This window comes from Salarias fasciatus, chromosome 17 (genome assembly GCF_902148845.1).
Source record: "Salarias fasciatus chromosome 17, fSalaFa1.1, whole genome shotgun sequence".
Lineage (NCBI taxonomy): Eukaryota > Metazoa > Chordata > Actinopteri > Blenniiformes > Blenniidae > Salarias > Salarias fasciatus.
The window spans coordinates 4,344,600-4,365,322 of NC_043761.1; the positions used below are offsets into that span (position 1 = coordinate 4,344,600).

The following is a 20,723-nucleotide window of genomic DNA, read 5'->3' on the forward strand; positions in this document are numbered from 1 at the left end:
TCCAAGTTGTGGTTTTTGGGCAAATAGGCTCTGATTGCATGAAAACAGCGCTTTGGTTATGTTTTTATCATGCAGTTGCGAGCGAGCCACAGTTTGGAAACCTTTTCTAGACTCTTTAATGGGAGCCAGACAGAAAAAGCTGTGATTGGTCAACAGCATTGTATCATCTGCATAGACGAGAACCAATCATCAGTTAAAAACAAGAACTACAAGAAACATTCATTTATTCCAATTTGTCAAGAAAATGGTATTTAAAGTGAGAAAGTTGTATAAAATCTGATCTTGGGATTGAAGGTCTTTATATTGAATCTGGGACGATTGTATTGATACCTAAATCAAATTCCCCAAACTTTCAAAAGCAAAAATTAAATTAACCGTTTCACATCTACTTAGTTATTTAAAAAAAAAAAATCTTTATTACTTCTCACAACTTGAAATGAAATATTCACGCTGGGGGAAAAAACCTCACCCTAACCCCACTGGAGCTCTGTGGCGCCCCCCGCAGGAGGCCGCCAGCCTCACTTTGATAACCACTGAACCACAGGAAGAGGACACTTACATTTTTCTGCGAAAGTACTTTTTTTTTTTAAGGGCTGCTAACTAATGGTTCGGACAAAGTGAAATCAAACTTCTGGCTTTTTCCTAAAGGGAAACCACGCAACTTTTGAAAGAAAAGAATGTTTTGGTCAAACGTCAAGATGATGTTTCAGCTTCTGACGATTTTAAAGTGGCTAGTTTACTGCAGTGTGAAGTCTTTGTGTTAATTTAGAAACAGAAGCTCCTGTAAAGCTCACACATTAACACACATGTGGTTTTTGGATGGGAAATGACGGGTTTCAGAAGGTCACTTCAAGTGTTAGATGTGTGATCTCTCGCAGCAGGACCGTGTTCAGACGGTCAGGTTAGCAGATAACCAATTTAAAGGAGGATTTCAATTAATAATGAGAATATTTTAAGAATTTTTTCCAATTTCTTCTTTTCTCATCACAGATGAAATAGAATTTACCTGTAGTTACTGTATGTGACCACAGGTGGCGCTCTTCGGTTAAAAGTTGCGTGATCTCGCTTTAACGTCACTGCAATACGTCGTGGTTTGCATTGATGTGCAGGCGCACACCTCTGGACTTTCAACAACACGACCGGTAGAATCACAGTTCACAGTACTTTCGTCAAGTTATTTGGCATAAGGGGTTATATTGAGAAAATAATTTAAAAACAGTAGAAAAAATAGCCTTTTTTTGCCTTCTTGGGACCACATCGTTTTCTTTTTTGTTCTTGGTTTTTTTTTTTAAATCTTTTTTCTCGCATTCACAGATTTCACACAGATACATTTACTCCCTATCTTATTGAGACAGCTTAGAAATAAAAACACTATTCAAATGGTGGCCACAAGGCTGTGCAAAAGGGAAGACCTCCAACGTAAGCCCTGCCATCAGTCTGTCTGAGCCGTCTCTTGCATGTAACAAACTACAAAATAGCACCATTATACAGTGGATAGGATTTCTTAATACAGTTCTGTTATATGAAACCATCATGTACATTGGATGATAGTAATGCATAGGTTAACATAATGGGAGTACTGGTTGATTATACACAGGCGGAGGAGGCGGAGCCAGAGACGAAGGCCCGGAGACAAACAGTCGCCAGTCCTCATGTGAGGACTTCTCCGAATCGGCTTTTAATGAAACTTCTGTGTGTGTGCGTGTGTGTGTGTGTGTGTCTGTGTGTCTGTGTGTCTGTGTGTGTGTGTGTATAACCCTTGCTCATAGTTGCACAACTCTCATTTACATTGTGGGTGCTTTGCAGGTGATTTGGTGTATGTGTGTCAATTTTTTTTGGGAGGGGACGGGGGGGGTGGGGGTGGGGCGGGGTATTTACCAAATCATTGAATCTGTGTGTTTTTGCCTCTGCTGGACTTTCTGGTAATCTTCCCTGCAGATGACGCAACGCTCTCCGGAAGCAAACAAATAATCAAAGGCCAATCAATGATTAAGCTTCTGTTCTCCAAGCTTTGTGACTGACAGACTGAAAAAAAGAAAACCAAACAAACATTGACTTTTAGGTTTTTTCAGAGCCATCTGTGACTTTCAGTGACTGAACTTTGGTGACCTTGATCACAGGAAGTTACTGGAAATGAAGAGCTGATCGCTGGTTAGTGGAAGAAGCGGGCTTTACCCAGGTATCGACATGTGAACGGGCTACAGAAGAACACTTGCCAAATGCACTTTGAATTCCCTCAGTGACCCATTTCGGATCGCCAAACAGAGACTTAACCCTTTATAGGGTCAGTTCCTGGTTCTTCTTAGTTTTACAAAACAAACATTCGTATATTGATGAAATTCAGGTTAAGAAAGATGATCTTTCCTATTATATCATGAATTTGTAAAATTGATGATTAGGCTTTTTTTTACTTCCTGGCGGTGGACCCGACTGATGTATAAAGTCCTTGATCTTGAACAGTTCTGTTCTTGAAACTGAATTATAGACATCTTTGTGATTTTTTTTTTTTTTTTTTTTTTTTTTTTTTAATACTAATCAGTCATTTTATGGCATGTTGGAGCCCAGGACTTCAGTCCGGCCGACTCCACCCGGTTCTTTGATTCTATGCTTGGTATAAAGAATGCCAAAACGACTGACTTTAGATTATTTGCATTTATTAAGTATAGCCAGATGTAATGCTCAGCGCTGGACCTTTACAGGGAAAGATACGCAGTATTTCACCCCTGATCCTGATCGTTGATGGGACAGAGCTTTTATTCCATGTTCTTCTGTGCCGGGCCTGCCCCGACAGATAGGTTGGACTTTGTTTCGCAATTGGACAATTTGGTGTTGATGTCAGCTGCCAACCCTGAGCTGACATCCTCATCGAGTATGTTTGGAACACTAGAGTGTGAGTGTTGGTGCCTCCGGAACATGTGGTTATGTTTGCACTTTTGCAGAACATCTTATAACCTTGGTGTACTTGTCTCAGGAATGGCCTAATACAATTGTTCCAGGGTAGTAGTGCTAATTAAAGTATATACCTAACAGGCATATAAAAGGTGTCTGGCAGTGTTTTTAAAGACTCTTGAACTCAACCTCACAGGGTTCCAGATTTCAGGTATGTTCCTATAAAGGTTCAATCTGACCTGTATTTAATTTATCAAGGAAATGATGAGAAGCCCCTTTTGGTTTTGCTGTACCTGCTCTACTTTGCCCATTCTCGTCCAGATCCCTCTAAAGAGGCTCCATCTGCTATTTTAGAAGTGTTCAGCCTGTCAGTCAAATCCTCAGGGTTTTCTGGTTCGAATTTGCGGTCAGCCTCAAACCTTCTAGCAAACTGGGCGCGGGAGGAGTTCGAAGGTATAACCACTACAATAACCTACTAAGGATGATGTTGTCTCTGTCCTTGACGAGATGAGAATATCCACAGTAATGCATGGCGTGAGAGAAGAGACTGAGGGTGAAACCTGGGCTTTGAACCGGGGTGCTGACTGATAAATGAAGCTGAGTGAAAGTGTCCACTCTGTCTTAGAGTGGAAGGACGGGTCGGTCCCAGGGGTGGGGGTGGGGGTGGGTGAGTTTGGGTGGGAGTGGGGACGCTGCAGCTCACGCTTGGAGGTAATAATAAGCTCTTGTTCGTGTCTCAGCAGCTAATCTAGTCTGTTAACGAAGAATCCCTCCCCATATGGAATGGTGCAGTGTAGAAAAGAACGGCGTCTAGCTCTCTGAAGCTTCTATCTGACGCCGCTAGTGTCCGCCCTGCTCGGTTTTTACAGTGAACCATTCCATGGGGCCACCAGGTAAGGCCACTCCCTTCTCCCTGCCCCAGTCGACAGGCATTTGTCCATTGGCTGCTTTCCTACATTCGGTAGTTTTTGCCCCCCGTGCTGCCTCGACTTGAGTTTTTCTGATGCACCTCCTGCAACACAAGAAGAAGAACAACAAAACGTTTTTTTAATTGCTCAAAGTAAGAAACAGAAGCTTCCTTCCTTCTGTTTGTCCCAATGCTCTGTACAATGCTGTAATTACCATGAAGAGACGTTTAAAAAAACGGTACTTTAACATTCATTCTGCAACCATAAATTATTCCCTGGTTTCTTCAGTCTTGAGTCAAATTTCAAATTTCAGTTCAAAGTTTAATCTGATGACATCCAATATCTCAGATGATTATAGAATTAAAGTTTTGTATATTTTGTCAACAGGAAATTTGATCTGTCAGTTTTAAAAGAAACTATCCAAACCCACATATTTACACCTTTTAACTGACCTTTTGCTAAAATAATGTTTTCTATTTAACTTTATTATTTTTCTGCTTTTGTCACTGCTGCTGAGGTAAAGACACTTTTTGTATTAAATCATGAGTGTGTCGCTCTAAAAATATCATCTCCTCCCAACATTTCTGTCCTAAATGTTGAAGTCGGCTCCTCTCCTGACTTTCGAAGTAAATGTGAGAAAGGTGCTACCACAAAAACCACTCAGCTCCTTCTGTCGCTGATGCGTTTCCTTTTTCAGGAAAGGTTAAAAAGCTAATGTGTTTTTTTTAGACACCTCACTTTTAAAATAATTTATAGCACCAGAGTAAGAGCAGAACGAAACGAGCTGCAGTTAGCATGCGTACCTTGAAGGATGAGTGACTATGTCCAGGTAAAGGTCTCTGTAGGAGAAAAACGAGGCCACTTAAACACTTTGAACTCGTTATTTGGCAAAATGATAGCATACATGAACAGTTTGGATTATGCAGGAAGTTAACACTACATTATCCGCGCAGTTTGGAATAATGCTAAAAAACATGAGGAAACTGCTAGCCTCGCTTCGTCAGAAAATGCTAATGCATGCTACAATGAAAATTAATGCAACCAAAGCTGTTTCTTGGCTGATGATGCTTTCAAAAGCTACTGGGAATTTGGGAAAGTTTGGATTTCCATGATGAAGACGTGAGTGAAAAATGCAGTCCTGACATTTTCAGAACTTTAGATGATAGAAGTGGGACAATATTCTCTGAATCTGAGTCTGTTCACACACATCTGACATCAACAAATCTGATCAGGTTATTCCTGTAAACAGTATAATGGCTTAACAACTCGCTATGAACTATCCACTATCTTCCACATTAGGAGAGCTAACGTTAAGAATTTGTTTCTTACTGCCTCCCACATTAAGACAGCTAATGCAAGGATCAATATTTGTTACAAGATGCCACATGGGGAGAACTGATGCTAAAACCATAACACGCACTGTCGCTAACATTAGGACTGCTAACAATGACCATATGGATCACTGTGTTCAATAAGTTTTTTTTTTGTTTGTTTTTTTTTAAATAAAATCTACACAAGTTTGAAATTTGATAGATATCTGATGAAGGACTTGAACATGTATAGACAACAGGTGCAATAACTGTATTTCTGAAATGTAAACATGTCAGATCTTATCACACTGATCCGATTATTCCCACTTGGGCAATTTTGAAGGTAATTTAAACCAAATCAGTGTTGGTCATTTTCAGGATTGAACTGTTTTAGAATCAGTCGGAAATGGGGATTTTCCCAATTGATAACTTTCCAAGTTCCCAGAGCCATGAAGCAGTCGGCTAACATCGTTTCCAAAGGATAGGCTACAGTTCCTGCTAGTTTAAAACATTTCTTAACGTGTTTCTGAGCTGTGGAACAGATTTTAGAGGATACTTTGAGTGCGTCTGTTGGGCGCCGTGCTCACCTTCTTGTTTTTTGTCTTGTCTGGCTGCTGTGCTGTCCTACGCTCTGAGCCTCTGTCCACTCTGTGCCCTGCGGTACTAACCTTTGGTGCTCTTGGCACGTCTGTGTGGCGCTGTGCGCGCACAGAGCGAGCTGGCTTGCTAGTCTTGGCAGGTGCACAGTACATCTCCAGGCGCCGCAGCTCGCAGCTTTGGAAGCAGCACTCGTCCACAATGCCGCGGGACCGCCGCGCATTGGCGCCATAGCCCGGTTTACCTGAAACACAGAGCACGAGTAAGCTAGGTGACAGGTGCTGTGGGTATTTACCCATGTGCTGAAAAAGTTACCATGTCTTAACTAATCAAAGTTAGCAATGGGCGATCGACAAAAATGTACACACTGTAAACTCTAAATGTATGCATACTTGTAGCATAGTGCTTCTAGTAGCTTATTGTCAACTACGAACTTTATCATGATGTAAAATCCAATTTTCTGTCTTGTTGGCAACAGAAGTTAGCACTCTGTAAAGCCCCCAAAGTTAGCATACAATAAATTTAAAAAAAGTCAGAATGCTGTAAGTTACAAAATGTTGCTTGAAGAAATTACAAATAAATGCTATTGTACTACACAGGCACAAAATCAAATCCACATATTGAGCAGTGTGCTCTAGATGTTAATATGTACGCTGTGCAACCTAGCAATATATCGCTTAAAGAAGTCATGCTTTGAAATTTGCACATTTTAAGCTACAATCGCAAAAGACTACAAAAGTTAGTATGATGTACATAACACTGGACGTTAAAAAAGATCGATCGTGAATTTGCAAACAATATGTAAAAGTTTATTAATTATTCTGTGAGCTATAACAACTAGTGACATGCTAAATATTTGACACCATCTGGAACAAATGCACAATATTCCAAATTTATGAAGGCAAACACGCTAAATCCGTCATGTCAATTGTGTGAGTGGTAAAAAAAAACCACTTAGGCTCAACTACATTGCTAAAGAAGTTTGAAATGTGGAGAAAACACTTCAATAAATCAGTTATTCTACCATTTCAGTCAAAATGTTTACGAACTCTGAGAATTTTCGGATCAGTTTTGTTTGACTGCACCAAACACCATAACATGGTTTCTCTTTCCCAAAATCGCAATCCCGGCAAGTGGCTTTTTATCAAAACCGGACTCTGCATTTACAGTCTCGCTGCACTCCAGGAACAAAGCGGCCCTGATGGGCTTTTCGCTGTCACCAAGTGAAATAATAATAACGCAATGTGGCATCTGCACAGAGGAAATGTCTTTTCCTCTCACCGCTAACGGCTCCGCCATGCAGCCGCTGACAGGTCGCATTAGCGCCGAGCCTTCTCCTCGGACCCCGGACACCGAGGCGTGGACCGGAGGAGGCGACAACCCCGGCGCTAAAAATACATGGATCCAATACATAATTCAGCGAACATGGGAAGCAGTTTTATCTGGAAACCTTCTAAATAGGAATGTGAAATAAAACATCAGGACAGATTAAGAAAAAAATTGGTTTTTTTGGGGGTTTTTTTGTGTGATAATTATGTATGATATGCAGGATGTGCAAAACACAACCTGTTAGCCAATTTTTTAGAATACTTTGAGCTACAAAAATTGCAAAATTTAAAATACCTGCAAAATCTTGCTTATGGTGCACTTAAAGGAATACTCCGAAGATTTTTGACCCACGCCCTATCCCTATCATTGACAAAGTTAGAAAAGCTCATAAATACCTTTTTTGTTTCTCTGTGTCTAGTGGCTGGTTCCCAGCTGTTAGCATCGATGGCTGAGTCTACGGCTTCTACTGCTGTGCTCCAGTAGCTATATCCTTCTGCGGAGCACTACGCATGCGCAGGTCTGTGTGTATCAAACATTATTTTAACGGATTGAAAAGAAAACAAGTCTTTTAAAATGTTTTATAACCATTCGGATTTACTTCACGTGCTAATATGCCATCCCCTGGACCACTGTAAGAAGTATTTTGTCCACTTTTGTCAGCCCGGCTCTGTTTCCTATTTACTTCCAGCAATTGAGCTAAGCTAACTACGATGCTAACAGCAGGAAACCAGCCACTGGATGCAGAGACACAAAAAAGGTATTTATGAGCTTGTCTAACTTTGTCAATGATAGGGATAGGGCGTGGGTCAAAAATCTTCGGAGTATTCCTTCAAACACTGCAAGTGTAGCATAAGCTATTAACCTTTTCACACTGAATGCGTTCATTTTGAAAGCCGTTTAATTTAGTATACAGTAAAGGAAATTAAGTAGCACACTCCAAAAGGTAAATACATAAGCTGGATCCTAACTATAAAACTTACAGCAAACTGTCAAAGAGAGTACTAACTACAAAAGTTAATCACTTTACTACAGAATTTTTTTCTAAAGAACAGAATACAAAGGATGCTATGCCATTAGCTAAAAACTTAAGAATACTATGTGCCATAAAACTTAGCAACAACACTTTACCATACTACAAGTAATCAAAGTTTAGGCTATTAGCATTAGCATAGTGTCAAAAGTTAGATAAACAAAACATAGCATAATTTCAGCTACAAATGTAAAATCTGTATTAATTACAAATCTTAGTACAGTGAAAACTAAAAAAGTTTACTCGGCCGCAAACAAAAACTGTAATAACTTCAGCTGAGCTGTATGAGCTATGAAAAATTATATCCTAAGCTACAATCCTTAATGGGAAATATACATAAATTCAGTCAGACGCCAGTGTGACAGTGCGAATGTTGATCATAAATTTGCATTGTCACCCAGCTTAGCTGGTGCCACATGTTTTAATAAGTAAACATGCCATTTGGGGCATTCTTATCAAAATATTTCTATGTCGATGATGTTAATGTCTTTGTGTGTTGAGGTAACTATGTTATTTTTCTTAGTCGCCTTTTACACATATTTGTTCTTGCAATATTTCTCGTGGCCCTCATTAAGAATGGACCTACCAGGGGGAGCTCTGGTTTTATTAATCAAAAAATTATCTTTTGTACTTCTGTGTGTTCCTGTCAACATCTTTTCTGTGTTCTGGTCTGAACAAACTTGTTCTGTCCGAGTGTTTTCAGCTGGTACCTTCATTCCTGACGTCAAAGATGTCGAGACCCGAGAAACATGACGTCCAGCTGCTGCGCACCGATTATATAACGGCCGCTGGAAGCCAAAAAAAGGATCCGCACCCGCTCGGAGCTCAGCCTGTTTTTGCCAATCCCTCCCAATAAAGCCTTGCAAATTAACATCCGCTATAATTCTGGAAATAGTTTGCCACCCCGCTGCTCAAACAGCTGGAACCGAGAGAGGAATCATCCGGCGCTGCCTGCAACATGTGGGATAATCAGCTCGGCAGGTCGGAGAGGAACACGCAGGGAATAATCAGCTCTGAAAGCTTTGCTTTTAAACGCTCCGCTGCCGAGGATAACTGCCGTAATCCCCCGTAAACAAAGACTTGTTTCATGCCACTTGTTGTTAAACAAGAGAGCGTCAATAACTCTGCCGTTTGCAGAGGACTCTGGGAGGGGGGCGCGGGGATCGCACACGATGGAGCAGGAGGAGATTTAAAGGCTGTGCGTCAGTGTTTCGAGTGTCTGTGACATGTCAAAGTTATCCACGAAAAAGCAGGCAAGTTGAAAGTGTTTTCAACTGAAAGCTGAAGTTTATAGGTTCGAAATCCTTCCTAGCTACCTTTTGTTTGGGTCGTTTGGGGCACCTGTTCTCCATGGAGAGGGAAGGGGTTCGCTTGGCTCACAGTGGCAAAGTCCACGGTTTGAGTCCGTGGAGTACTTGCATGGCATGAAAAAGCTTAAAGCCTTTTTTCTTTTTTTTTTTTTAAACATCAATCTGGGGGCAGGAAAGTCTGGGCATCTCTGCTTCAACTGCTGCCCCCGCGACCCGGTCCCGGATCAGCGGTGGAAGATGGATGGATGGATGGATGATTGGAAACATCAAACGTACATCTGCAGTTTCCAGCCACACCAGTTCAAAAGTAAAGTTTGGTAACTTTGTTGGTTTTGGTCATTTGTGATTTCTGTACTCCTTACTCCAGTGGCAGCAGGTGCAGAAAGGAATAATACTCTTATTTCAAAACCTGTTAATTCATTCAACGCTTTGATTTAACGCTGAAACATGCTAACAATGCGTTTTCAGGACATTTCATCGAAGCACATTAATTTCCTGCAGACTTGGACCAGTCTAATTCAGGCACGTCAACCCTTTACTCAATCCTCAGCCTGACTTCAAAAAATGTCTTCACTTAAGGAGAATTTTGCATTTTTGTCCCCATTGTCTGTAAACAATCAGCTTGGGGTCCTCACTTAAGGGAGGCCTGTAAATTTGCTTGACAAGCTTTACAGTTTAGGATGTATTCTCGAGGAACTGGGAAAAGTCCTACTTCCTTTCCCACACACAGACATTGTAAAACCCAAAGCGCCACCAGGTTCATTTAACGTCATGCCTCTGTTGTCCATTGGGTGGCAGTGTTGAATCGCCTTCCCTCTCCCAGATGTTAAAAGTTTTTATTTGGTTAATCCTGTGGTTGCTCCGCTGAGTAACTCAATGCACCATCTTGTGGTGTAAACATGCACTACATCGCTGATTTAATGTCACTTTGGGAAAAGTAATGACATGTCAATGTAGAATATGGGGTATTTTTTCTGCTTACGAAAGTCAAAACACATCAGTTCAGATCTGAATAAGTATGTAAAGGTTAAAAGAAATTGTAATACTATTGAGCTCCCGTGTGCTGACATAACATACAGTATTATTGGAATTAAAAAAAATAATATTATTGTTAATTATGAACTAGAAAAGTATCTTAATCATGGAGTTCATCAGGGTTACGCATTTCATCCCTAGTTTTCCTTTCCACTTTGATTACGAACCCTAACCCTGGTCGGTTACTTTACTGTCAGTTCTTTGACTGTTTTGGATCCTTTGCTTCTTGTTTTGGTTGATTGTTTTATGACTGGGTTAACTATTATGTGTTAAGGATTCCTACCAATACTTCTTTAAGTGACTCATTGTGCCACCACGTGGTCAAAGCTTGTATTAAAAACCTAAACTGATGGAGGCAGATAGGAAAAACTTGCTTACTTTGACAGATTCACCAGCAGCACATGAAAAAAATTATCTTTGAGATCACACCAGGACTTGTTTTTTCGTAATCATTTAAGTCTGGATGGATTTACAAGGAACAGAAATATTACATAATACACCTTTAAGAAAGCTGTTTGGGATGATTTGAAGTGGATGTGAGCCTGTTTGCATCTTTCCTGACAGTAACTCTGCTGTCGTAATTATGTCTTCAGAGGAATTTCACTCTCACTGTGTTCCTCATCTGATGTCACCGCACGGCTCAATGAAACATCGCCGGTTTGGTATTTGAAAGGCTCAGCTCGCATAGTGTTCATTCCTCTAAGGAGCAGTACCGAGAGAGATGGCTGGATTCCCCCATTCCAGAGTGGCACAGAAAGCATCTGAGTTTTACAGCCTAGTCATGGTCAATAAAAAGCAGTGGATTCTTGGAGCCGGCGTGCCGCTCTTCCTGCGAAGTGTCAGACAGTTTACAGCTGGGCAGGGACTGTGAGGGCTGCCTGAAGTACTGGAAACTACATCTTTATCACTGGTACCACAAAGAGTTTATGGCAGGAGTGAAGTGTTCCTGCGCTGTGACACTGGAACTTCATCCAAACGCACCACCACATGAATTAAGAGAGTTGCTCAAATCATTTTGGATACAGAAGGACAAAATGGAATTGGCCGAGGACAGGTTTCTTTGGCGAGAGTGTCGAATGGTAGATTAGATTGCACTTCTATGGCTCATTTTCACCTTTTTACTCTGCAATTGCAGTCAAATTAGTCCATTTGCACACAGATGGCAGAAACTCTACCACACCATGTTCCTGCCAGCCTTTAGAATCTACCCCAACTTCAGTTTCCTGCCATCAGATCTGGTTGAGCTGAGGTGGGAATTGAACTGGTGACCTTACCAGGAAGCCAAACTCTACTGCCAGACCCGCAGGTGTTTAGACATCTTCTGGGAATTATTATATACAAGTGTGTCCGATTAAATTTAACAGATGTGGGGAGTTCTTTAAATGCTATTATTGAGAGAACAGAGTGAATGTGGAGTTCACGGCGGAAACTCATGAATGAACACTTCCACCGTTTCATGGTCTCTACTGGAAGACTTTTGGAGTTCGGTGATTTGATCAAGGACACCGACATATAAACCAATAAATGTATTGGAAGACGACACTGGGGTGCAGTGGTTCAGGTCCTGACCGGGTCAAGGCATTTCTGTATGTTCTCAGTAGAAACGCCGACTTTCTCCCACTGCTTAAGTTGATCGAGTCATGGGCGAGCTGTCAAATCAAAGAGTTGAGGGATTGATATCCTATCTCCTCCTGTCCAAAATGTCCAAGAGTTCTTGAAAAAGACTCTGAATATAGTGCTAAAAAGATAGAAGCTGTCACCATTGTTATGAGGATAAATGGGTGAATGTGATAAACAGTGCAAATTTATTTTCCAGAGTCTGTGTTCCCAATGACCCTACGTTGGACTTGAACAGGTAAAAACGATGGATGGGCGGGTGGAGGATTGCTTCACCCACACAAACTAGAGGTGATCAGAGTCTCCGAAAGTGGGTCTCGTCCATATTTTGTCAAGAGGGAACTTGTGCGAACTTGTGTCGTAAATTCTTGCTCACAGTTGGATCTGGAGCTCCAGACCGTGAATGAACCGTCAAATCCCACACATCATCAATCCCCCCGTACTCACTTCATGAATGGCCTTCCAGGTCATAAATTCACCTGACGGAGGTAAACTGGACAGTCTGAGGTTAATAAAGTGGGTGAAAGTGATACTCATGAGCCGCATTTATTAGACTGTTCCTCCCGTTCTCCACTGGGACAAATATTATCGTAACACTGACTGAGGTTACGCTGGGTTACCTTTGCGTCACTGTGTCTACCTCTGTTGAGACACTGGCAGTGGAGAGAGTACAAGTGATCAACGGCGTGTAGGACTCTTTGGCCACGACTGGAGCGCAAAATGAAAAGCAATTTATGAGAAGCGCTAAGGTGAACAAGGAAAAAGGCCAGGAAGGATATCGGCTATAAATCTCAGTGATCTCTGCGCTAATGTTACGAGGTATAGCCTTGTTTTTCTTGGTGGAGGACTTATATTATGTGACTGGATTAAAGTGATAAAGGTAAAGCACTGTTTAGCCCCTCGAATGTCCTCAAATCCCTCGACTCTGGACTTCATCTAATGTTCAGGTGGAACCTGCTCCATGAGACGCCTCTTTGTTCCGCTCGGGAGTGATTCTCTGAGCTTTTCTGGGTTAATGGGAAAATGACACCTTGTTGGTGGAGACACAGGAGGTCTTTCTTCAGATGGTAGCTCCTGCTGCTGCGTGTCGAGGTCCGGTGTGTGACTCGGAGAGGAGGAGGAGGGAAAGGGGGGGGGGGGGGGGGGGGGGGGGCGGCCGTCCTGATCATCATCCTGTAATCCACATAATCCCCTGCTGCTGAGGGACAGCGCCCGGCTGTGCATGTGTGTGTGACGCGCTGTTTACACGTACTCCCTCCCAACACGGCTCAAGCCGCTCTGAATCAAACTGACGAGAACCGAAGGCAAAGCACAAATTCAAACTTTCAGCCCTGTTCCTTCCCATCTGCTCAGCTCAATGAGCTAAAACATTGCTTTTCATTTTTACCACAATAGCCTTAATTAACAGCAAACTTGTGGCTTATCTCCATTCATCACCGATTTTTGCAGAAATTCTCACAAGACTCCAAACCTCATGCTGACCCATTAAAACATTCACTTGAGTATATCATTCAAAACAACAGGAATTGTTTCAGTGTATTGTGAAAATAATCATTACTTTCATGATCTGTAATAATCTGCACAGTCAGTCAAAACTGAAGTTGTCTGAAACTGAATTTTGTGATGTGATCCTGGTGTATCTCCAAAAGTCATCAAGTCAAAATCAACTGGTCCTAGCCTGTTAAAATGTTGCAGTACCAGTTTGCTCCACAAGATGGTGTATTGAGCTGGAGCTCTTGTTATCACACAGTGTCATGATAAACAACTTCCACCAACCAGCTGGTAGAACAACATGACTCAGCACTGCCACCTAGTGTGCAACAGAGGTACAACGGGAACATAATGACCCTTCAAATGCTGGACTGAGGAGACTGTCAGGTATTTCAAAGAGTCCTTCTTCTCCCTTATGATTTCCTCTTAATGTAATTTAAAATGTTAAAATATGATTTTAAAAAAAGTAGGCGTTATTTACAATTCTGCAACTGCATGTTTGAATAGTTCAAATTCTAATCTATCATTGTTTTTATTGAGTCTTCACTCTCTTATTCTGCATTTGTTAATGATTGTTGATATGAAGCACTTTGGCCTGTCTGATGTGGTCGGTGACTTTTGTTTTCTAACCAATAGAAACCAATTCAGAAGCTGTTCCAATGTTCAGACAGCCTTTCCCAGCTGACAGCCTTCAGTGAACAGAGTAACAGCACCCACTTTGACTTTAAGGACGATTTGGAATTTTCTATTTTTAGCTTCAAACTTGTGTTGGCTGTGAAATAAAGCTAGAGTGGATGAAGCAGGGATGTGAAACATCAGGCTTGTGGGCCATAAAACAACCTGCTCCATGAGTAAAAAAAATACAGTTGTTATGTCTTGTCCTTCATGTAGCCTCAGTCAGTGTGTTTCATAAGTCAGAAATGTCTCCATATATGCAGATGATGGTGTTGTTCATGTTAGCAAATATAGTTTGTTTGAAAAGCTGCACTGAATTCAAGATCAGCATAAATACTTTGGAATCCTCTTCTGTTCTTGCTAATCTTTTCAAATTATGTACAGATGAACTACTGATTTTAACAGGATCGCGCACCTGCAAGTTCTCCGCATTTCAGAGAATTTGAGATGGGAGTCAGTAGAAAACTGGAAGCATTTCTCAAAAACGACCATTTAGAGACTTGGAGCACCGCTTTAAACTAAGTTTAAGGTCTTCACTCAAAACATTGGAGGTCAAGAAGCCTGCATGCTCACAGCAACGACCAGTCTGCAGTGGGGTTTGAACCTTCTGGTCACAAGTTTTCTTCCCCAATATGTTTAACAAAAACAGGGCAGACAGCACTTCTCAGCACTGAAACCAAAGGAAAAGATGAGGAAGTGCGGTCATTGCAGGGTTACCGTGCCGTCTTCGTGTTGGGTTTGTGGCCCCTGAACCAAAACGAGTGTGACGCTCCTGCTGTAGAATAACTCAAGGTTTCAGCTTGAACTAATAGTGACTGAGGACATGGAGCTACTTAGTGCTCACACTTCAGCCAGAAAAACTCCCATAACAGATCTGATTCATGGAACGAGCATCCCAGTGAAATGAGCCCGCAGTGCTGCCTGCTAAAGCATTACAAAGACAACTGAGGATTTCTAGGTCAGGCTAATAATTGGAAAAACTGACTACGGTTGTGGATTTTTTTTTCTCCTCTCTCTTTCTGTTTCATGGACCGCAATCTGTTTCATTAAAAAAAAAAAAAAAAAAAAGGAGAGAGTGAGAGAATTTCCACCAACTGGTGTTTAGTGTTTCTGTCAGGGTGGGAAATGTGCAGCGTTACCGGTGGCATGCTTAAGGTGGATTGGCGAGCACACTGTCGTTGCAACATCGTCTCCGGACACATTATCAATCAGACGCCTGCCAAGTTCAACACAGCCCGACCGGAGGGGAAGAGTTCAGGGAAAGGAGCGTGCTTCCTTTGGCCACCGGGTCCTGCAGACGGCTCAAACCCAAATGGATTCTCCAGATACTTTTCACGAAAAAAAGACTTTCCAATGCGCAGCACCCTGCTGCTCCAACCTCATCGTCTTCTCAGAAAAAAGGAAAAAAGAAGGAGTGTTGGTGAAATCCGCCTCTTTTTCAGCCGTGATAGATGGGAGCTGTGTAGTCGGGTGACAGCTCAGTGTAAGGTAATGCGGTGAAGACAAATACACCCACCCACCCACCGCAAAAAGGTCTGTTCCCGTTTAAGAGGTTCGTCCTGCTGGAGGATTCATGAGCTGCGTTGGCGTCGACGTCCTGTTCTCCGAGACGTTTATTCTAATGTAGTGAAATCCCCCTTTGTCACATTCGCACGTCAGTGAGCTTCAACAGCTTCAAGCTACCGTTAGACGCTAACCAGGGAGCTCGGCTTCAGGTCAAAATCCAAGCAGCTGTTTACTCAGAAGCCAAAAGAGCCGACGGCCCCAGAAAGAGACGAGCTCCAGGCATTTATCTCCTACAACGTAATGTAATGTAATGTTTGATCACGCAGGCCGTGATTTTCCACACTTTCCCAGCTCAAGCGCTCATTTATGCAAGAGGAAGGCGGCGGCGGAGGGAATCCGCCGAGCAGAAAGGAGTCCTAACCGGCAGAAAGCTGGCAGCGGCGCCGCCTGTCACGACCACTTCACAGCACGCCGGCGCTGCCAGCAGCATCTGGACCAACAGGACTCGCCGCTTCGCAGTAGCTTTGGGGAAGCTCCAGCTACTTTCTGGCATACGGTGCACGGAGGCTCCGATGCTCAGGATGACTGCTCCTGGAAAAGTGGGAGGGGATGGAGAGGGTGGGGTGGGGGGGACGGAACGCTGCAGCAGCAAGGTGCACGGCGACACGGCGAAGTCCCGTTCAGAGACATTTCCTGCAGCTCTCATGCCGAAGCGGTTTGTTACGTAATGCATTTAATAATTTGGCCTGGCGTGGTTCAAGTGCATCACTGCACCCGAGTTCTGGTAACACACAGTCGGTTCTGCAGTGTGAGTCAGCTTTTAGAAAAATACAGGTGAAGGCTGCAGTCCTCCATGTTGGATCCATCCCGGATTGATGGTCCAGAACCAGATCATGTGACTCTCAGTGTGCTGCTCGTCAACGGGCTTCTGGTCCAGTTCAGCACCTCAGAGCTCAGCTGCAGCTCTGGAGGAGATCCATCATTCAGGGTCAACGCACGAATGGTCCAACACACACAAGAAGCACAGACCTGCAGTCAATCCTCTTTTTATCACATCTCCTACCAACCAGAACCAAACTGGAGAGAGTTCTTCTCTGGCAGCGGCGAGGTGCCGCTGCTCACTTCCCAGCCCGCCCGACCTCCTCTGAGGCCGGCCGTTAATGCCTCACGTGCACGACTCTGGAGCGCACGCCGAGCTCTTTTGTGAAAGGATCCCATTGTCGGTAGCTTGACCAGCTGGTGAGCGCTGGAAGAGCCGCTGGTGGATATTAAAAACGGGAGGCGTACGGTAACTGCAAGCTGGTGTTGCTTCTTCACTTCGGTCCAAATGAAAACAGGCAGCGAGCCGATTGCCATGAGGTTTTGGACGCTTGTTGTCTGCAGAGGATGAACCCCAACAGCAAACATCAAACTGGAGGGTTGACTGGAAAGCTAGGCTGCAGGGGAACACAGCGGTTAGCACCGAACTGCAAGCGCTTGATTTCAGACTTGAAGGAGTTTGCATGTTCTTCATATGCATATGCATATTTCTCCTGGTAGCTTTCTCCTTCAATGCAAAGATAATTATTTGAGGTTGATTTGTGACGATCAATACTGCAATAGTTTGGCTTCAAAATGTTTCTTTTGCGTGTTCTTCCTGTGCATGCAGAGATCCTCAGCCACTTTGGAAATTCTGTCTGTTTTAGTTTCATTACTCTTCTGGGTATTAAAACGTGTCGTTTCTGCCCAGGCGTCACCCTCACTCTGGACTCGGCTGTCATCTTTTCCCGTGTGGTCGGATCATTTGCATGTCGAGACAACAGAACGCTAGCTGCACCATCTCTACAGGCCTTCAGTTTGCACGGCTGAGCTCTGTTTGTGAGGCCGGGATTCGAACGCGGATCCGCCTCGGGGGCTTCAGCCAGTCAGTCAACGGCACCCCGTGAAGGTGCGTTTCCGCCAAGTTTCAGGTTCAGGTGAGGGCAAGAATCAATCAACAACTGGAAAAGAGGGACGACTGAAAAGGCATTAAAGATGCTGATCTCCCACAGAAATCTTATATCTTTTTTTTTTTTTTTTTTTTTTTAACTGGCAGCTGACAAAGTCGACCACATGTGGAAAAATCTCCCCAAACTTTGGGACCCAACCAAACCATCAATAACGGATTGTTATGTCAAAGCTGCACGGGAGCAGAATTCATTATTGTGGGACTCTGAAAAAGCAGATGGTTTAATGCAAATTGTCCTAATTGATGGATCTGAGCCAGTGGAAGGTGAATAATATGGGAAAAAAAAGCGGAGCTGTGCAGGATCTCTGCCAGATGTGCTGCTAATGTATAGTCACGCTGCTGCTGTCTGACAGAGAGATCAGGATACATGTCCTGGAAAACACTGCACCTAACCTCGCTCGCTCCATATATCCTGTGCTGTTCTGGGCTGGGTTATACCCCTTAATGGAAAAATTGGAGATTTAAATCCTGGATTCTTTGGTTGAGGGTTTTTTTTTTTGGGTAGCTTTCCCTTTCTCTAGTGGAAAAAAAAGGAGAAAAAACTTCATTGCAACATTTGCTTTCTACCTCTCCTTTTTTCTGCAACTTCGTGGCCAAATTCCACGTAAAGAGTCTTTAACTCTCCTGCAACCTGCCACTTAGTTACTTTCATTATTCCAAATTTCGGCTGAAACGTCTTCAGAATGAAGCTGAAGAGGAGATGTAAGAGTGGAGGAGGGAGTGAATTAATGCAGGGAAAGTCAAGACGAGATGTCAAACCGGCTGCTTTTTTATTTATGAGCTCGCTGGAGGTGGAGAGCTCTGGGACTTCCACAGCCAACCTTTATGAATAAATAAAAAGGTGCACTTACTGAAATAAAAGCCTCTCTCTCCACAGACAAACTGCAGCGTGTCGACCAGCTCCGCCCCGCACAGGGTCTCAGGGCCCGCCCCTGTTGCCGTCGGAGTCAGGGTGAGGACGCACAGCAGTAGTGAGAGGGTGTGGCTACAGGAGATACAGCACATCGCACTCTGCACACACACACACACACACACACACAAACACGCACACGCACGCAGACACACATACACACACAGAAGGGAGACAGAGAGACACTTTTCACAATTTCACACAATGTCATCAGTGGGGGAGTTTAGTTCAAACACTTTTTAAGCAATTAAAGTCAAGAAATGCGCAAAACATTTTCATTTTAGACCCGAATCTCAGCCTGCGCATGTTTTGCTGTAGAAATGGAAAATATATAGATGAAAATTTCACAGAGATTTTTTTTTAATCCAAATTTACACTTGGTGCCAACAAGAGGAGGCAAACCAGCCCGGATGCTCCGGCACGTCTGTGCGCACCCGCGCGGTGCGCGTCCAAGATTGGAAACACACTTTGAACGCCCTCTCCGTGTCATCCCTGCACATGAATACACACCGATCAAATCTCTTAAAATAAATAATCGTCAAGCACATCCGTCATTAACGACCCGTAAGACGTGCCATCTGTGCCCAAATCCCAGCCGTCCGCGCGCTTTTACGCATCAAAATCTATAAAAGTAGGATAAAAGAAGCAAAGGCACACATACGCTCACGCACATACGCAAAACAGGGGCATCTCTCCGATCCAGAAAATGAGATGGGGGAAAAAGCTGCCCCGTCAGTGCCAGGAGAGGAAGCTGAGGGGGCCAAATACGCACAATAAAGAGAATAAACGCAAAACATCATCCGACCGCAACACAGCTGCGACGCACCATCTGTGTTTCATGGTAAGCACTCCTGCCTCTCAAAGCCCGGCAGCATCAGGTTAGATATTTAGAAACGTAATAATGCAGACTCAGCAGGAATTACTCGGAAAGTTGCAGAGCTGCAATCGGGTTTTCTGGAGAAAAGGAGCGCGGAGCGCACAGAGGATGAAATCCACCCCTTTCATTCATCCGTGCAGTCAAACTCATGCACGATTCAAAGATATCGAGAAGAAAAAAGAAAAAAAAGAAATCAGCTCAAAAAAATGCACAATATCTGTAAAATGGAAAGAAATCAAGCAACACATTGCAGCGCAGCTGCTCCCAAAACCGGATGAAAATGAGCAAAAATGAAAATAATTGCACATTTCTCATGCATTTAAGAGCTGCGAAGTCAAATTGCAAGGTTGAGATTCCACATTTTTTTAAATTAATATCGTTATCATTTCAGTTTAAAGTAGGCAGAGGATGCTCTGCGCGAGAGGTGAGCAAGTGAAGAAGCAAGGTGAGAATGTAAAGTGTCGAAGCAAATCAGGTAAGTTACCTTGAAGACATCACATAAATGCCACTGAAAGGAAAGAGCGCCAGACATCCCCACGGGTCTCCGCAAGACAAAGCCCGGCGAAAATCAACTTGTTTGAAGTCATTAAAAACGGGGAGAAAGAGGATGAGATGCGGGCAATGTCACATCTCAATATTCCGACTTTGTTCCATTGCGCAGGCTCGTTTTGGAGAAGTGAGATTTAGCGAACAGGAGACGGATTTAGAGAGAAAATCCCTCACATTTATCTACATTACACAGACATTTTCAACAGGAAACAGCTGGGGCAGCATTTGCCTCCTACTCGTCCTAAGTTATTCATTAAGGATTTTGGGCACACATTCAAATAACGTCATTTCTCTCCTCTTTTTTTTTCTTTTTTTTTTTTCTCAGAACGGGATTGAATTTTGATCTCTCTAAGACTTGGTTAGTGGTTCATAGAAGATAGAAAAAGCTGTGCAGTCCCACACAGGACGCTTTTTTTTTTTCTTTTTTTTTTGTTGCGCTGAATTATTGTGAAGGAGAACTTAAAGACTGTAGGTCGCCGTGCGTAATTTGGCACCGCGTGTTTCAACAGTCTCATCTGATTAAGGCTAAAATAAACCGTCAGAAGCCCCTTTCCACTTACTCACCAGCGCGGCTACTGACTTGAAAGGTGGAATGAAAAGCAAAACACATGCCAAGTGGAAAAATGTGACATTTTTATTGCAATGTGGAGCTGCACGAGAGCCAGAGATAACCAGAAAACCGCACGTTTGTGCCACTGTGCAG

The 20,723-nt window shown here is 43.1% G+C and overlaps 1 protein-coding gene across 1 annotated transcript; it reads right to left on the reverse strand.

Annotated features, from left to right (window-relative positions):
- Positions 1–3,536: 3,536 nt before the first annotated feature.
- igf1 (insulin-like growth factor 1) lies at positions 3,537–20,401 on the reverse strand. Its single transcript, XM_030113887.1, has 5 exons — positions 19,956–20,401; positions 18,536–18,695; positions 5,695–5,948; positions 4,601–4,636; positions 3,537–3,901 (listed from the first exon to the last, which is right to left on the reverse strand). The coding sequence occupies exons 1-5, from the start codon at positions 20,001–20,003 to the stop codon at positions 3,842–3,844; spliced, it is 558 nt and encodes a 185-aa protein (XP_029969747.1). The 5' UTR covers positions 20,004–20,401; the 3' UTR covers positions 3,537–3,841.
- Positions 20,402–20,723: the final 322 nt, after the last annotated feature.

Excerpts from the sequence above, each read along its gene's own strand:
- igf1 (XM_030113887.1), bottom strand. The coding sequence starts at position 20,003 with ATGTCTGGCGCTCTTTCCTTTCAGTGGCATTTATGTGATGTCTTCAAG. Across the intron at positions 5,949-18,535 it reads AGAGAGAGGCTTTTATTTCA|GTAAACCGGGCTATGGCGCC; the intron begins GTAAGTGCACCT and ends TCTGTGTTTCAG. Across the intron at positions 3,902-4,600 it reads ATAGTCACTCATCCTTCAAG|GAGGTGCATCAGAAAAACTC; the intron begins GTACGCATGCTA and ends CTTGTGTTGCAG.